The 18965-nt window shown below is 38.2% G+C and overlaps 3 protein-coding genes across 3 annotated transcripts in view; 1 reads left to right on the forward strand and 2 right to left on the reverse strand.

Annotated features, from left to right (window-relative positions):
* On the reverse strand, positions 1–5835 carry LOC136265033 (ubiquinone biosynthesis protein COQ9-B, mitochondrial-like). The gene is made up of 9 exons (XM_066059796.1): positions 5725–5835; positions 3294–3780; positions 2500–2590; positions 2344–2448; positions 2246–2297; positions 1456–1580; positions 1353–1406; positions 460–492; positions 1–164 (listed from the first exon to the last, which is right to left on the reverse strand). The coding sequence occupies exons 1-9, from the start codon at positions 5747–5749 to the stop codon at positions 135–137; spliced, it is 1002 nt and encodes a 333-aa protein (XP_065915868.1). The 5' UTR covers positions 5750–5835; the 3' UTR covers positions 1–134.
* Positions 5817–17887, forward strand: LOC136265021 (MAP/microtubule affinity-regulating kinase 3-like). Its single transcript, XM_066059780.1, has 5 exons — positions 5817–6549; positions 14038–14179; positions 15005–15211; positions 15814–15981; positions 16347–17887. Exons 1-5 carry the CDS (start codon positions 5964–5966, stop codon positions 17674–17676), a joined length of 2433 nt encoding a protein of 810 aa, XP_065915852.1. The 5' UTR covers positions 5817–5963; the 3' UTR covers positions 17677–17887.
* Positions 17776–18965, reverse strand: part of LOC136265034 (centromere protein L-like) — an 11343-nt gene continuing 10153 nt past the window's right edge. Inside the window, exons 7-10 of the mRNA XM_066059797.1 lie at positions 18242–18279; positions 18129–18184; positions 18011–18073; positions 17776–17962 (exon numbers count right to left, since the gene is read on the reverse strand). Coding sequence (XP_065915869.1) covers positions 17897–17962; positions 18011–18073; positions 18129–18184; positions 18242–18279 — 223 coding nt within the window. The 3' untranslated portion in view covers positions 17776–17896. The remainder of the gene's footprint in view (positions 17963–18010; positions 18074–18128; positions 18185–18241; positions 18280–18965) is intronic.

The following is an 18965-nucleotide window of genomic DNA, read 5'->3' on the forward strand; positions in this document are numbered from 1 at the left end:
TAAAATTAGTACAATTATTTGATGTATCTACATTATTTCATAGTTCTTCAACCAAACTATCCTGTAACAAAATGTGTACACTAGTGCTGTGTACATGTATGGCAACAATGTTTTGTGGGGGATCCAACATTCAGTCAGTTGTTCATTCCAATAATAATCTTTGTCTGTGGACCAATACAAAATGACACGTAAAACATTCATAGCAGCTAACGCAGTATCATACAATATAGCATCAGTGGTATCGTATATTACTATTTTTTAAAGAATAGATATACCATATAATATTATCAAGTTACAGTTTTTCACTTGATGATGATAACTGCCAACGTTACAATGTGGTGGAAATAATCAAAATACTCTAATAAAGCAGTCAGGTTATATGTAATACTCTAATAGAACACAACAGACTGCAACTTTTATGTATGTATGTATGTATGTATGTACAGTAGGAGCACTTACAGTGGTGATGCCAGCATTGAACACTTCACAGACCTAGCAATGGAAAACAATACATAAAAGAACACTGAAAGTGTGTATCCTCTTTAAGAGAGATACAAGGTATCCAAACTATGCACTGTACACATGTGTTATGTGTGTAATACACTCTGTGTGTGTGCTGTGTGTGTGTGTGTAGTGTGTGTGTGTAGTGTGTGTGTGTAGTGTGTGTGTGTAGTGTGTGTGTGTGTGGTGTGTGTGGTATGTGTGTGTGTGGTGTGTAGTGTATGTGGTGTGTGTGTGTGCTGTGTGTAGTGTGTGTGTGTGTGGTGTGTGTGGGTATGTGTGTGTGTGGTGTGTAGTGTATGTGGTGTGTGTGTGCTGTGTGTGTGTGTGGTGTGTGTGCGTATTTTGCAGTTAATATATTGTATGGTGCATAGCATAGTTCGAGGTGGTTTAAGGGAATGCTTTCCCACCACAACAGCATTCAGTAACTGACTGCTCTATTAGAGTAAATCAATCTAAGGTCAAAACCTAATTGACCGGACCAATGGCACTGCACTGTGTGTGTAGTGTTGTGTGCGTAGTGTAGTGTGTGTGTGTGTGTAGTACATGCACTCGTACACATGCATGTTACTGTTTACATACATTGATACCATAATCTAATGTCCTAATTATTGCATTTCAGATGATCCCACCACAACACATACTATACAATAGAAAACATAAGTTGATAAACCCACACTTCATCAACTTTGGTGAATAGAATGTTGACAGAAAATCACAGACCTAAACACCCATTTTTAAAAGAGCTTGTCAACGTTTGATGAATTCCTACTGACATGCTTACTTTTTCTTCTGTTAAAATTCTCTGTCATGGTACTACCAACAGTAAACTTACTCTTGCTACTACTCACCTTAATCAGAGAGGACCCCATCTCTGACACACACTGGTGACCAATCTCACTAAACTGACACGTGATGTAGTACTACAGTTTGACCAATGAAAATATGTTCCACCTTGTCAGCCACAGATCTGGCTAATCGGATGCTAGCTAGTCTGGTCATCATTTGTCCTACCATCTGCTCAACATGTCGTCGAGTAACAATAAGATCCTGTGAGAAATCCTTCATCATATGATCCTCTATATCACCAACAAGAAAGTGTCTTAAGATACACAACAACTAATTGTAGCAAATGACAACAATACTGTGAAACCTTGACATGGTCACTATAATGAGGTGGTCTTATTAAAGAGGTCATGAAGTACACCTTAATATAAGACAAAGACACTACTCTGATTATAGGACTCAGGTGCTCTTGGCAACAGGGACACCCTAACAGTAGGTTGTATGTGTCTCACAGATGAAACTGAAACCATGTCAGTTTGTGAGACATAAACTGTTGGAAACTACTTCACACTAAAGAAATATTCCATTGTAGAAACGAGGCATATCAAACGGTGATCAGTTTGAGGTTAAACAGTTAGTCAACAATCACTCCATTGTGGATTACTCTACTAAACAATAATGACAGTTACCATGGACACTAAGACTCTTCCAATGTAAGGACTGAAATAAGGACAAAGACTTTGGTATCAATTAAATGATTAGTAAATTGTCTAAAAGAGAAAAACCTTTAAATATCACCATGGGATCCACGCATAGGGGTTCCTCTGTAACAAGATTCTCTATAGAAAGTGACTTAATTTTTTTCAGTATGCAAGAAACAAGAACACCAATAGTGGCAACTGAAATAGACTTTGAATGAAATCTCACAAACAACACAATTTACAAATAATAAACAAACCTGCTCTTTTGTAGACCATTGCTAGCATCCCTCTTTTCACATACCAGTCACACTAAACAATTAGAATACACTAGAGAACAAAGTGAGCGTGAACTCACGTCAATGCTTTGATCTCTGCAATGATACCAGATGTCGTCAGCGATGATGGAAAGATTATGAAAATGTGACCAACTGTTTCTTGGGTCTGTCTTGATAACAAGTGCCTACAGTGAACAGGTAACCCTTCACTATCATGTGCTCAACAAGTTGCTCACTTCATGCCATCTGTGAAGATGAGGTTGTATCAAGTGAAGCCTCTTCATAATGGCAGCAACGAAATACTCCTCTAGTGTGATGAAGCTACTGCTACAATGATATCAGCCACACCCACAAGTTAGTGATAGATACGCTATTTACACACACTACACACACGCATACACACAACACAAAAATACTACACATGCTAGACACACACACACACACACACACACACACACACACACACACACACACACACACACACACACACACACACACACACACACACACACACACACACACACACACACACACACACACACACACACACACACACACACACACACACACACACACACACACACACACACACACACACACACACACACACACACACACACACACACACACACACACACACACACACACACACACACACACACACACACACACACACACACACACACACACACACACACACACACACACACACACACACACACACACACACACACACACAAAGCAAAGCCTTCAGCTGCCATGCTAGCAAAGTTATGCCTACCCAGTGAACCAGTGCTGGGACACCTGTGCACTACTCACACATGCCATGGAAAATCCTCCTGGGGTAAGAATAGTAAAGCTGTGACAAGACAGTTGAGCATTTGCTTCCCCAGTTTACACCAGGTACCCATTGATGTTACATCTGGGTGAGCTGCTTCCCCAGGCCACCAGGTTCCCAATATACAGCTGGATAGACTGGAGCAATGTTGCTCAAGGAAACAACAATAACAACACAGACACACAAAGTTACCCAGTTGAGTCTTCATCATTAAACAACAAAGGTTCAAGTTCATCCCTCAAATAATTGGCTAACTGACTATTACACTCTTCTTCAAAATATTTTAACAAATCATGTCCTCCATTCTTCAATACTCCATGAGCAACACCCGGTAACCTCAAGCTATTAACCCCAGCCAGAATAGCTTCCAATGACCAGCCATGTTCTTCAACAAATGATAAAGATGTCTTGGCTACTTTATCATACAAACTAGTCCATTCGTCTTCATCATCACTGCTGCTTGACCCTTCTGACTGGCTACTTGAAACATCATCAGAAAAATGTCTGACAGAGAGTGAAGCTAGACCACTGCTACTACTACAGGGTGGGAATGATAACTTGTTAGTGTAATCTGGTAAGGAACTGGATGTTATGCAAGCTGTGACTATGATATGTGATCCACTGGTAGTTATGTTACACCTGTTGACAACCATCAACCTAGCAACCATCACACGACCAGCTGTGAACACAAAATATCCACCAATAAGATACGCTCAATTGCTTAACCATAAACCACTATACAAACTTTACTATTAAAATTTAACACAAGTATAACAAGATTGCTTATAGTAAGAGCTTATGAATCATTGTACACTTCTTTACAATGGGAAATTTCACCTGAATGATTGACAAAAAAATAAACTATGACATATCACTTTATAGAGGTGGCTTCACAATTATCAAACTGGAGCTTCCAAATGTCAACAATTGTACTTGAATTTGCCATTCCTCAGTAAAATCGCTTTTGCAACATGATGGGTTTGGCAATATAATGTTGCTATCACAACAAAAGCATGACACTATAACTGTATGGAGGATATTTTTGCACATCGTGATATGTGATAGATATATTGTGATGCATTGCTTACAATACCCAATATGTGACTGGACGCCTTTAAAAATAGGCCACCTGAGCACAAACTACATCACATCACAGAATGGGTTATATTTCAGTACTGTATTGAATATCTGCTTTCTGTAACTTGCATTATAGAAAGCCAATTAAATGTTTAATAAGTGCACTGCTGGAATAGATCTAGAGCGCCCACTGGTTAATTTTAATCAAATATTAATATCAGTTCTGTTATACAATTAATAATTCCTTCTCTCCATATAATATCAGTAACAATAATTGGCCTACCCTGACATATGCTTAATGTACCTACTGTGGGATAAGAAAATAATTAGAGCAGCTAAACGAAAAATCATTCACAATATTCATACTTTTTCATATTAGATATGGCGTCACTAAAATTACAAATCATATCGTTCTTAAAGAGCCTGACAAATAAAGCCAATAGAAAATGTGTAGTGAAGCCATAAAAGTATTCAATAACAATAATTATTATACTTGATCTTTGCACCTGCATATATAGACAAGCAAGGGATGGTCCTATCCAAAAACTGATCAAGAGAGGTGTCCATCCACAGTATAGCCTAAACATTTTGAGGGGCAAATATTTCGAGGTTCAGCAATGTTGCTAAAAATAAAATTTTCATGGATTTGCAAACACTCCCAAAATGTATTAGACTATATGGAGGTCTAAATATTTCGAGGCTAAAATTTTCACTGATAAACCCCAAAACCGTGAAATCAGCGAAAAATCTCCCCCTCGAAATATTTAGGCTATATGGTAGCTTGCAATGTCAAGAAGCCAAGGTATATGAAGCCATAGATGTACAACATATTACTTCTCTTGGATTGTGCCTGTACATTTTATACTGAAATACTGGCTCCATTAGAATATACTCGTATGCTATTCTAGCTAGATATTGAATGTTTTCCAGACCAGCTAGAAATGTGCTTACAACCTAGTTTAAAAGTTACAACATGCCCTAAGGCAATGATTTTGATGTGGCACTGCATGGCTCAAATGATTTATTATTCCTTACTCAGTGAAAAAATTTGGTGCTTTTATCACAAAGTGAACAATTTCATCAAAATTTGTTGCTTAGCTGCTCTACTACATATACAACAAATTTCAAGGCTCTCATCTCGCAACAGCAGTATCTTAGTATGGTTAGCTCAGAAAGTAAGTTTCTTAGTCTGTTCCACTGATACAGAAATCATGCTATCAAGAGTACATAATAAGCTCTTGATGCTATTGATGTGGGGGAAATGTTTTTTCAGCTTAATAATATTAAAGAGGAATGTCTAAACTACAAACCACTTTTTTAATTAGATGTTGCTGACTTTACACCTTTGTACCTCATCACAACCTAATATGGGTTTGTATTTATTTATTTACTTTATCTGGTCATTCTGAAGAAATTGCTATGGTGAGCAAAGGTCAGATATGCATATAGTGTGGGCGGTGAGTACGAAGCACAAAATCGCTCAGGTATTAAATCACCTGTCTATTATTATATGCACACCATGCCACCACACACATAGAAAAGTTACCTCGACCAAGACTCCTTGCAAGCATGATGAGCGCCTCTTCTTCGTTATCAAATATTTGTCTAATTAATGCGCGCTTAAATATTGCAATTTGTTTCTTTTGAATAATTAGAAAAATCTTTGCAGGTGGTATATAATTGCAAGAGTCTGTTCAAACAAATTGCATTGTTTAGCGTTGGATTGTGTAAAGTGGGAAGAAGGATATGTTACTTGGTGGATTAATTTAGTGTTAATATAAGAAGATGGAGAGGAGCAGCATTCACAATGTAGCTGGTATGTACGACATGGAAGAGACCATAGGCTCCGGACATTTCGCTGTCGTCAAGGTAGCCAGGCATGTCTTCACTGGCTTACGCGTGGCCGTGAAAGTCATCGATAAGTTGAAACTCGACGAAATATCCCGGGCTCATTTGTTTCAAGAGGTCAAATGTATGAAGTTAGTCTTCCATCCCAACATAATCCGCCTTTATGAAGTAATTGACACACAAACGAAACTGTACTTAATTCTAGAGCTTGGCGAAGGTGGAGACCTTTACGACTTTATTACCAAGCACGACAAGGGTGTAGATGAAGTTCTAGCACGCTCAATTTTTCATGACGTCGTGTCCGCCATTAGTTACTGCCACCGACTGCACATTGTTCACAGGGATTTGAAGCCAGAGAACCTTGTGTTTTGTAATGTCAATTCTACACCAGTTGTTAAGCTAACAGACTTTGGACTATCCCGTAAGTTCATGCCTGGTGAAATGTTGGACACTGCTTGTGGGTCACTGGAATATTCAGCCCCAGAAATATTGCTAGGAGAATCCTACAAAGGACCATCAATTGGTAAGTAGTTTACTTATCTAATAAAAGTGTATTGTTTGTATAAAGATGTTAAAAGATTTGTTAGTAATCATCATTATGGGTGTAACCATAGATAGTAGAGGCAAGTTTCACTATTTATGGTGTAACACCATTATTGTGTATACAGAGCAAAGATATTTCTCACCTAGCCTTGTTAATAACACATCACTTATGTACTGTGGTGTGTGCTTGTCCCTGTTTTGATGGCTCTAGTGCTATTGCATTCCAATGTATGCCTCTGTCAGTTCTTTCTTCAAAGAGTGGTCTTTATGGTAAATAGAGGCCTGCCAGGTTTTTTAACAGTGTAGTAAATTTTAGCCATGAATAAAGCCATTTTTAGTTTCTAGGATACAGTGTTAGTAGTATATAGTCTGCCAGGCCTCCCTCTTGATAATAACATTATATCAGGTCTCACTAATGAGTGATATACAGGGATGCTTTATGGTTGCAAGGACAGGTAGGGTATTAATTCATGACATCAACCAAATATGGAATATTACGGTGACCATCACATCAGTAAGGAATCGTATCCTCCACAAAAATGTGTTAACCAAGTTATGATGCTGTAATGATACTGTTAATGTAGCATGGAGGCATTAAGGTGGGACTATCAGATTGTAAAATATATGATACTCACATATTTGATGTTGGATCCTATTGCAATGTTATTCCAAATTTGGGTAATACTTTTACCCCTCTTTGTCATGTGCTGACTCCTTTGAAGCGTGGTCCTAAGAAAGTTAAAAAACAGCTAACTTGCTATCCTTAGCTTCAACACCATCTCTTAGTGTCATTATTAGAGGGGTGTCTAAATGTCACTGTTAAAAATTGGGTCCACAGGCAGGCTGAGCATGTTGTTAACACTTGGTTCTATTATGCTGTTGGGCATTGTATGGTAAACTAAAACTTGGCAATGGCAGTTTGTATTATTAGGAAATTCAAATTCTGGGTATATATCTTTTGTGAATTGTTTGTGGTATTCAAACTGCAATACTTTCTGAGAAATATTACTATTTGTGATCAAACCATCGTACACACAGAAATGACAAATGGTTGACATAAAAAGTTCTCTTTTGCTGGAAGCATTTCAATGCATCATGTAGTGAAACAGAATAGGCTGATAGTGTAGGCAGGTATATTAATGGACAGGAAATCCTTGACCCCACAAAGATGTTGAGTAGGTGGTATAATGACAAATAGTGGTTTAGTCTTTCCTGACTAGTTAACATGTTTCTAGGCTAGTTGGACTATATACTATCAAGAGAGAGTACTATTAACTCTTGATACTATTATATGATTTCATCAATGTAGTCAACTGGTTGAACCTTTAAACCTTTGTAATGAGGACAAAGATTTTGTATTATGACATATGCATTTCAGAAATTGACTAATGCCTCTTTGTCTCAGTAAAAATGAGCCAAAATTTTGTGTCCAATTTCAGAGAGGTTTCAGAATGCCAAAAAAATTTCCCTCAAAGAACACCTACTATGCAATATGTAGAGAGGTCAAGCTTGTCAGCACTTAAACAACTGTGACCCATAAGGCTGGTGGAAATATGTGCTGTTAGGAATTTTTTATAATGCAACCTTATTTAGCTATAGCAGGTTTGTGTATTTATGTTGCATGGAAAATTTAGCACTATTGATCAGGAAATATATTTACGTAATAATATATGATTGATCTGCAACACAACAGTATTTGTGTGGAAGTAATCGTACACATAGAAATGCCAAACACTTGACACAAAAGTTTAAAAGTTTCTGAACTATTTTGACATAATATTATGTAGTGAAGCAGAATAGGCTGCATACTGTAGGTAGGTGTAGTTGTGATCATTGGCCCCACAAAGATGTCAGGTAGGTGGTGTAATCACTAACAGTGGTTTAGTCTCTTCCTGACTAGAAGTGACATCACTAAACATGTCCCAATGTGGGCCAGGCTGGTATAGGGTTACTGGTATATGAATTTCCTCATTGTAGTCAACTAGGCCATCTGTGGATAATAGAAATCCTCCATGTTCTGGAAAGCATTTACAGTCTCAACAGGCCCAAGAGTAGGCCAAGCCCACGTAAATCAGTAATGGAATTAGAAGTATAAGAACATATCCAGCAATAGAACTCATGTCTGTCAAGCCTATCCATCATATTGTTAACAAATGAAATATTTTCGAGCTCAATAATACATTGTGTAATGTTACAAGTTTTCATTATCTTTTCCTGCTTCCCCTCTCTGGCATAGTGTGTCAATACAAATCAGATAGCCTCCATAAAGCAGTAAAATTGTACATACACAAATTGGCCAGGCTTAAATTACAAAGAGTTTAACAATAGTTCTAGGAGAATATGACAATAGTTTTATTGTTGTAGCTGCTGAAGCACTCCATATAATGATGTCTGAGTGTTTGTCCTAGCATTGTAAACATTGTGATATTCCAATGAACCCTGTAATTGCATCACTTATTATTATTTTTACTGCATATCTAAACATGTCCATTGGAGAGAGGTTCCACAGTGCATGGCAACATATTTATACACAAAGCAGTGTGCGAAGTAACGTTTGGTCACTGGACAATTTCCTGTCAATTACACCAGGTGTGAGCCCATAATTGAATTTGCCCAGAAATACTATCCTTTGAAAGTTTAGGATTGAGCTAGGAGGGAGGCCAGACATGATAGTATTGACATGTAATTAAGTTATGCGTTTTTTGGCTTGTTCTGACCACAAGGGTATTCCCAAGTTAACCTCTGAGGTTAACAGTTTACTATATTCTGCCAGCCTATTGTATCAGTCACCTGTACTGCAGTGGTAAAATTTATTTCACACACTGCTAAGAGAATAATTTACGAAACTTTTGTCACAAGAACCCAAAACAGCATAGATCAACTGTTTTATTTTGCTACAAAACACTGCTTTAAACTATTTACATAATATTTCCTTTGATTACTAAATCCAACTAGAAACCTGTGGTGGGGTTACTAAATAGTTAGTAACCTGTGGTCTTGCCAGTTGTTGTTTACTACACTCATCAAACGAAAATCAGCAAAGCCAGAACCTTACTTTCTGAACAAGACAGGCCGCTAGCGTTCAGCTAGGCATTCAGTACCAATGCCTGGCACGGTGTGGCGCTGACACAATAAACTTGACGGATGAATCTCAATGCTAGCACCCAGAATTTGCTTCTTAATAGCTTTGTACTTTCTCGAAAAGACAAGGATCTTTCTAGCCCGTTATAGTATCTATTTGATACTGGCACTGTAGTCATGCAACGCCTATGAATGTCACACCAGTGCAGTGGCACTGACATACCGGCGTATGATCAACTCGACTTTAGGATAAATCCCAGTGCTAGCACGCACAGTTTGCCACTCTTCCTTAGCCTAGGAAATTTTCTAAACCACTTAGAATGGGTCGACAAGGTTTCTATGCTATTTAGAGCCCCTCAGACAATGTGGGCTCAGCTACCCACAATTGATTACCTCGATCTGCAGACTGAAGTAATTAATTGTGAGTAACAAAGCCCACATCGTCTGTGGCCTCAGCCTGCCGGCCGAAGTAAGTAATTATGGGTAGCCAATCCCACATCATCTGAGGGGCTCTAAATAGCGTAGACACCTTGTCAACCCATTCTAACTAATACATAGTGTTTTCTCCTAGTATCATTTAAATTATTGGACATATGACAACAAGTATAATAGCACTGTATGAAGATTAGGGTTGAGTATCAAAGTATCAATACTTATACAAGAATACCTGATACTTTGTATCTGTGATAGGTAGAAAATTCTGATTCCCGGTGATCACATTATTCACCATTGTATCAAACCAGGTTTTGCCCTCCCTTGAACATTCCATGCTCACACATACATTAAAGTAGTGCCTTGTAGGTCCCTAGTTTTAGGAACCTTTGCAAAAATTCAAGTGTTTCATTCTCCAGAATCTCTTCAGGTAACTGTTGGACAGTGATACTGCTGTTGTTTTATGATGTTGTCTGCATTAATTAATTGTGGTTTTTAACAATTTTTTATTCTTTACTACCAAGTCAGTAGGTTTTTCATACAAGCAAGTAATCTTACAGGTTTTTGCAATTGACTTCGTCCCGTTTGCAGTAGAGTTCGTAGTAGAATTCGTCCCATTTGCAATTGAATGCATTTGATTTCGTCCCTTTTGCAATTGATTTAGTCACTTTTGCATTAGAATTCATCGCATTTGTACAAGAATTCATCCGTAACAAGTTTGCCACCGCAATAAACACGAAAACAAGATGTAGCAGCTACTCCGTGATATTGTTGAAGTACAACTGTTGTAAGCAACTGTTTATAAGGCGATGATAATTCTTCAGCTATGCAACAACATGCAACAACATTTGCAACTGTGCTTCGCCATTACTGCATTAGCGATGGGTGTGGTCACTCTCGAACAAGCTAATTAACTCTAATGGCTTCGTGTAAAACCAGCTCCAGTTGCCTTGTAGTGTCTCAAGTGGTATTCTCCATGGCGAAAATGATTCACGCAACTGGTTTCTTGCGGCCAATTTAATTACGAATCCTTCAACGAATTCTAATGCAAAAGTGACTAAATCAATTACAAACGGGACAAAATCAAATGCAAAGCTGACAAATTCAATTGTAAATGGGACGAATTCTACTGCAAAGATGACAAACTCTACTGCAAACGGGACGAAGTCGACAAATTCAATTGCAAAAACCTGTAGTTCTTCAATAGTGTTATAAATTTGGCAGACATGACAGTCCTAAAGTCTTAAGTAATAATAACAGCTCACTAACTGAGAAGCTGTCTGTTCGTCTGTTCATCTACATTCCACTTGAACTCTCGCATTCTTCTCACCAGCTGCTGCATGTATTGTAGCAGTCATTGTGTCTAACAAAACGCAACTTTTTAAAGTGTAGCAATAAAGATGTATATGATGCAAGGGAGGTTGCCTATACCTGCAACTATAGTGGAATGCACCATGACATCATGAGCACAAGACGGCCGCATTATTTGGGGGACTAATGTACAGGCACCTATGGAGAAATGACCATATTTCACTCGTGAAGCAAGATACCGACCAGTAGCAAACAGGTATTGGTAAAAAGTAACTAAAACCATTGCAAGCGAGCAGTATCTTACAGCATGTGATAAGAATTGTTTATTGTATTATCTTGTAACCATACCTGTTGCTTAGAGCTCAATATCTCCTTTCCTGGCTGAAAATATGATCGGTGAAAGAATTTTTCCATAGCCGCCTGTACATTGCTGACACAAACTCAAAAGATAAATCTCAGTGCTAGCACCCTACTTAATAGTTTTGCGGACAGCACAAGTGTCATTTAACTACTTGATACTGGCACTATTGTCACGTAATATAGCTATATTATGAATGTCACACTGGTGCAGTGGCACTGACACAATCAATTCTACTTGAGGATAAATCCCATTGCTAGCACACAATTTGCCACTTTTCTCACTCTTTCTTGACCAGAAAAAATTTCTAGATCACTTAAAACGGGCCGATATCAGTTTAGGGCCCCTCAGACGATGTGGGCTTGGCTACTCACCTCGGACTGTGGCCACAGTAATTAAGGCTTAAGCTTGTGGGTAGCCTTCCCCACATTGTTTTCGCATTCTAAATAGCGTAGAAACCTTCCTGTTCTAAGTAATACCTACCAACAATTCATGACTACAGTCTCCATTTGCAAAATGTTTTACCGCCTGTTGCTTTTTATTAAAAGCAGGTATACGCAACCATCTGTGGGTTGTGTGAGTAGCTGAACCTCATGAGTGTGTTGATAGGTCACTTTCTACTTGTCAATAGGTAGGGGTGGGTGATACAAGTAATAAAGTATCGAGTACTTCTTATGAAGAATTGGGAATTTCGATATTTGGTGATCACGTGATATTTTGCTTACATTGTGCATGCAAAACTATATGTGACACTAAAAATGAAACGTTCCAGCCATTACTGTAGTGTAATGCAAGCTTTACTCAACCCACCAGTCTTCACTGAGAAATTTTCAGCACTGTGAGGTTCACTAATTGGCTACTAAGCACAAAAATCACAAGTACTCAATATCAGTATCGATACCATGACAAAAGTACTTGGAATCATATCGAAGCAAAATTTTCTGGTATTGCCCACCCCTATGACAATAGGTCTAGTATCAAACAGTACAGTAGTACTGTTTAAGTAGGGTTTGCATCAAAAGTGACATGCACCGCCTAAAATGCCACCTTTAAAAATCATCCTAGAGACATCTTACTCCACGAAAATCACCTTTACAGAATAATATTAGTCTATCTAACATGAAATACAGCATTAAAAACAAGAAAACACTTACCGGTGACTGGATATAGAATTTTTTTTTTAAATCTCCAAAACTTGCACTGACCACAGTCACAAGCCTAGAGCCCAAACGAAGCAGTGAACGGTTACCATTTTACGCCACAGCAACAAACTCACCGGTGGGATGTGCCTTTTGGGGTTCCGACGAGTGTACACCCTGTGCGCCTTGTCTTTCCTTTTATCTTCAATCAGGTTGGTTATCTTCGAAACCATACCGAGGTGTTAATTTTCCGTATCAACACTTTTCTGTAAACACCACAAATTATTTCAGAAAGTGCTTATACTGCTGAAAGAGTGGGACACTTATAATTTCAAGTGTTGCACATGAAACATTAAGGCTGCTGAGTTGTCACTTCAACCTTTTGCATTCGCCTGGACTGCAATGGACGAAGAGATTTTGAGACGGACTGATACTCGATGGTTTGTTCCTCTGAACACACTGACTCAGCCACTCAGTGCCGGTCAGCTACAACATATTTTTTTGCATTTTTGTTTTGTGATGACTATGCAATTTATTTGAATTGTTCTAAGTGATTGTATTAGTACTTGTTCACAATTAATCTTTGTGATGTTTTAAGCTCATGACAATAGAGGTTTGGTCATAAGTCATTATTCATCCAAGGAACTGTTAACTTGTTCAACATTGACATGCATGCCAAGAACACACTACAAATTTAACTATATGTGTCCCGGAGCCTCTGTAATCCACAGCACATAGCATTTCCCTACTGTTTAGCTAAAACCAAGCTGTATCACAGGTCTGGCTGTTGCATTATTGCACACCATAATTATTATGGTTATGGTGTATTAGCAACCTCTATACATGACTGGGATTATGTAAATGATTGCCTGATGTCGTAAATATTCACAGTGGAAATGAGTCGATCAACATCACTTTGTTGGTAAACAATTTTAGGAAATGTTAAACATAACTTTAATGATCTCTGCATTGTTTATTACATGCAATGCTTGATTACAAACTTAAGGCTATGTGCACTGCAGCATGTGAACTATTCCAAGAATTGATCCTTAGTTGTCATAATGTAATCACCTCTTATTGTATTCATCTCATGTTAGTTCTAGGGTGTGACTGGTTGTGATATTGAATGATGTTATTATTGTTACAGATGTGTGGAGTCTTGGTGTGATATTGTACATGTTGATTGTGGGACGATCACCATTCTCCTATGGCAGTCCCAATGAGACACTAACACACATCATGGATGGGAAGTATTCCATACCCAGTACTGTGTCCACCCAGTGTAGGAGGTGTGTCTGTTAGTAGTGTAGTGTTGTGTGTGTTAGTAGTGTAGTGTACGTGTGTATATGTGTGTGATGCTGAATACAATGTGTGTGCATATGTGTACATGCCATGCTACGCCACGTACACTGTCTGTGTGCAGTTGTATGTGTCCTTACTAAAAGTGTTTGAACACTTATTTCACTTGAAAGAGAATGCCTTTATCACTACCAATAGGTGAGCCCCAAATGTCTATCATACATAACAATATTGTTGTAATAAGCTACTAAAGTGATAAAGCCACAAAGGAACATCACTACAGCTACAAATACACTACACTAACTATTCATGTAGTGTAGGTAGTTATTAATACTAATATGGCTCCAAACTTCCTTATCCTTTAATGTTTCAATAATTGTGTCTCTAGTGATAGCAACAGACTTGGTAGCATTGCCGCTATTTCCTTACACTGAACTTGTATAAATGTTACGGAAGTTATCACCATGGTTACATAATGGAAATGTTTTATAGTTTATGGTACAAATGAAATGATGTCCAAGAGTTCATAATATGAAGATGTTAAGACTTTAAAAGTACAATCAAAAGTAACTACAACTATAAAAATAAAGTCTTTGAGCAGAACTTAGTACAAAGACAACACAAGCTGCAGGTTCGAGGCTGCCTAGGTCCAGTCATGGATTTTTTCTCCTTTCTCCAAGGGTTCTCCACCTTTTCAAACACACTTTCTGTAACAACTTTCAACAGGCTGTAGGACCAGGTGTCCTACAGACCTTCAGCACTTGTGCTGTAAAGCCTTAATAAATAAAACAAGTGATATGTTATTATTGTTACAGTTTGATAACAAGTATGCTGCAAGTTGACGTTGGTGCTAGAGCAACGATGGACCAGATCTTGCGTCATCCATGGTTGACGTCACACAACCAGCCACCACCTTCTGTGCCACTGATGAGCAAGTTGGCTGAGATTCCTCATGAGGACAGGGACACTGTCCTGCATCGTATGGAGCAAGGGAATTTTGGTAGTAAAGATAGTATCATCGGGTGAGGAATATGGAATACTGTGTGCAGTGTCGTGTGTGTATCAATTGGTTTATTATAGTGTTGGTGAGCGGCCATTTTTACCAAATGAAAAGCAATTTGACACATTATCTATGGATTTACTCTTAAATTAGCACAATATTCTGTTTCATGCTCTCAATGGGTTCTTGTGTTAGAATGTGCTAAAACTATACATCAATGTTAAACTTGGTTCTATGGGTTGGGTGTCATCATATTCATTATTACTATCCAGTTAGGGCTTTTTACAATCTTCACATCATAAATAAAATAGTGCCATTTGCCTGTGTGGATGGTATAGGTAAACATGTGCATTAGCCTTGTAATATGAAGTGTCCTGAGGATGTTAACAACTATTCATTCTTTACATGGACACTTGTCATGTATTTTATGTCACAAAAATTACTTGAATTTCTTGTTAATTGTGGTATGAGATCAAATGTCGTAACAACAGCTGATGTACACAGAAGCATTAGAAGTGTAGTTTAGGTAATAAATGGCTTCTTACTAATCTGTAATGATCAGTGATATCAAATTACTGGTGCACTTGTATGGATTGTGTTGTTACACTTATCCCTTTACATTAGGACCATCCTGGATACACCATACAGTAGTACTGCAGCCACTTTTTTCCTGTTAGCTGAGGCTGAGCTACATCGCCGATTACACAAGGAGCACTCGATCATTGATACACCTTTGAAAAGAAAACTATCTGTGCCTGCCAAGTTCCAGCGAATTGGATTTTTATCCCCAAAGTATGTCTGTGATTGCTAACTTGTAATACAACTATACTCAATAGAAAGCCTGATCAGTGTTTAGTTGAGACTTGTAGGGTTTGTACAACTGTATCTATTGACTATATTGAACGCATACATAGGTAAATCCTATCATATTGTGACAGAGTATATATACCATATATGGCAGTGTCTGATTTTCTACTTGAGTCACTACATCGTATGTCAACATTACAGTTGTGTAATACAGTAAACTACTTACCACAGCAATTCTATGTATTGCTTGTATTATCACTACATAGAATTGTATGGTAATTTGTAGAGCCCCTAGTCTTTAGTTGTGCACGACGGTTGGGAATAAACACCTTTTTATTTTCATGCTGCAGGTTTCACTCAACTGGTGATTTTCCAGATGGTGATGCAAAGTCACCTTTGCCACGAGGCATTGGGTCAGCAGAGAGAGGTGTCCTCCGTCCCAGGAAGAACCCGTCTACCCCCAGTCCTGTCAACACAGATACACCAGCAAAGCAGACATACCGACGCATCACCACACAGTGCGACTCCCCCCTGGAACAGTTGCAAAACACCACACCAATAGGTGGTGCAGCTAACAAATGGGTAGGACCTACTTCATCATTCCCTCTCAGCACTTGGGACAGTCAAGATGAAGACACCAATACAACAGAAGATCTTGCACCAATTAGTAATTTCCTTCACAGCAAAGGGTTGAGAGCTCGGTTGTCTACATTTGAAGAAGAAAGTGAGAGTGAGACATCAGTTCAAACAGGTGGAGGTAGTTCACGTGCCTCACCAGTCCCAACCATGTACCGCCCCAGTGCCATTCTGAATACACCCTCACCAACCCTGAGGGAACGATCAAGCAGCATCGATCGTGTGAGGTCAATGCAAAGGAAATCACCATCCATGAAAAAACAGAACTCTTTTAGCCGAAGTGATGGCAGCGATGATGCTGAATCTGAAGAAGACGATGAGATAGTAGAGTTGCTCACAGCATCAGGTAACTACTCTAACACTCTGTCTATGTTGAGAAAACGTTTAGAGCGTGGTTCACCACACCTCAGTCGCAAGTCACCCACATACTGTTGGACTGGTAGTTCTGATGAGGAAGGCACTTCCAAGTTGGATGATAAGCATAAGCGACGCACCAAACAACGCATGCATGCAAGAGCCAAGAATCGGATCAGGAGAGTAGACTCTGCCAGTTCTGATGATGGTAACATAGAACCAAGTAGGAAGAAGTCACTACTAAAACACAAATTTCCAATTAATGTCACAGCTAAAAATGCTGAGAACAATAGAAGATATTCCAATGATGATACAGGTGATACTAATGCCGATGTGCTTCGGGAATTGATGGACCTGAAGTCACTAGCTAAAAAGATTGAGTTGAGTGATGATGAATTTGATGCTGATAACTACAGCATTTCTGAAACAGACTCAAAAACTGATCTGTCAAAAACTGACCTCTTACAGGGCCTCGATACTGTGGTCCCAATGCAAGCAATTCGAGAGTTGCCTTCTCCCCAGCCTACTCCAGTTGCTAATGTTTCTCATTCTAAAGAGTGTAACGGACGTGTGCTCACCCCTAGTGTGGTGTCATTACACGTAACAGACCACCCAGCCAACCAGCAGTCAATGCAATCCTTTACACACAAGAATGACTCGATCCGAACTAGAGTCTGCGATGTACTGTAAGTCTTGCCACACTTAAAAAACATTTTGTATGTTATTTAATACTATACTAACTTTTTTATGTATTATTATTTATGTAATTCTGCAAGAGAATTGAAAAGCTGACCTTAATATTTGTCATGATGTAAATACAATGCAACTTGTACACTATGTAGACAATCTATAATGTGTGTATGTACAGTATTTTATTTTATTACTCTTTTCTTCATTGGAATTGTTATGGCTATTTGTATTCATATATGGATGTAATGGTAGTTAGTATGTGTAGTACTTTATCAGCTTGTCCTAGCTGTAGAAAGTCTTGGATATGTACACACACAATGAATGGGTTGATTACCTTAATTCTACCAGTCATATCCAGGCATACAGTTGCTGTCATAAACTTCGACATGGTAAATTGCTATTGTGTACAAAAACATTTCACATAATTATTAGCCTTAAAAGGATGCACATACTTCTAGTTTGATGTGGGTAGATGTTTTAAAGTCTTCCTCCATTAACTTTAGGAATTCTATATACAAACACATTTTGATGCATCATTGACTTGGTCAATACACATACTGCATACCTGATCCTATCTGGTCGGATGAAAATCTCTGCTGTAAACTGTGAAGGAGATAGCAGAACGTATATACACAGTTGTACAAGACAAAACCACCTGCAAAGTATAGGCACCTATTGTTTATGTGGCAGTGGTGACGTCAGGTCGTATTTGCCAGTATTTTGTTAGCAGAAAAACATTGGCAGAAATAAATGCATCCTTCTTCAGTGTTACACTGCTTTCAAGTACATGCTGGGAAATACTTGAAAAATACCAAGTATTGTAATATTTTCAAATTGTACTATGATATTTAGTCTCTACACTATCGTGATGGATGTAACACTAGTTCTATTCATGCATGAACCATATTCTTGTCTTTTCAAAGGAGCAAATGTAAACAATGTGTAAATTAGTCACACAAAATGTGTACAAGCTGATCTGTCATTTAGATAATATCATGATACGTATCCATATCGTTATTATGATGTTTTGATCACCTTTTGCTATCGCCCAGCACTATTATAGCTGGATGCTAATCTTACATAATTTTATGTTCTAAGTGATAACAGTAAAGGATTTCATATCTGTGGTACTGATGAAATAAAATGATCTACCAATGTACATAAAATAATTTTGGCTGCGAACACAAAATGCAAAAGTTATCAATCCTATTATTTTTCATTCCATTCATGGAACTGATTTTTCACATGTCCACATTAATGAGAGAATAAGTATGACTGTTCTATTAAAG

The sequence above is a fragment of the Dysidea avara genome, chromosome 8 (assembly GCF_963678975.1).
Source record: "Dysidea avara chromosome 8, odDysAvar1.4, whole genome shotgun sequence".
NCBI lineage: Eukaryota > Metazoa > Porifera > Demospongiae > Dictyoceratida > Dysideidae > Dysidea > Dysidea avara.

Excerpts from the sequence above, each read along its gene's own strand:
- LOC136265033 (XM_066059796.1), bottom strand. The coding sequence starts at position 5,749 with ATGCTTGCAAGGAGTCTTGGTCGAG. Across the intron at positions 2,298-2,343 it reads GCAGAGATCAAAGCATTGAC|TGTGACTGGTATGTGAAAAG; the intron begins GTGAGTTCACGC and ends CTAATTGTTTAG. Across the intron at positions 1,407-1,455 it reads CCAGATCTGTGGCTGACAAG|TTTAGTGAGATTGGTCACCA; the intron begins GTGGAACATATT and ends ATCACGTGTCAG.
- LOC136265021 (XM_066059780.1), top strand. The coding sequence starts at position 5,964 with ATGGAGAGGAGCAGCATTCACAATGTAGCTGGTATGTACGACATGGAA. Across the intron at positions 14,180-15,004 it reads GTGTCCACCCAGTGTAGGAG|TTTGATAACAAGTATGCTGC; the intron begins GTGTGTCTGTTA and ends TTATTGTTACAG. Across the intron at positions 15,212-15,813 it reads AGTAAAGATAGTATCATCGG|GACCATCCTGGATACACCAT; the intron begins GTGAGGAATATG and ends CCTTTACATTAG.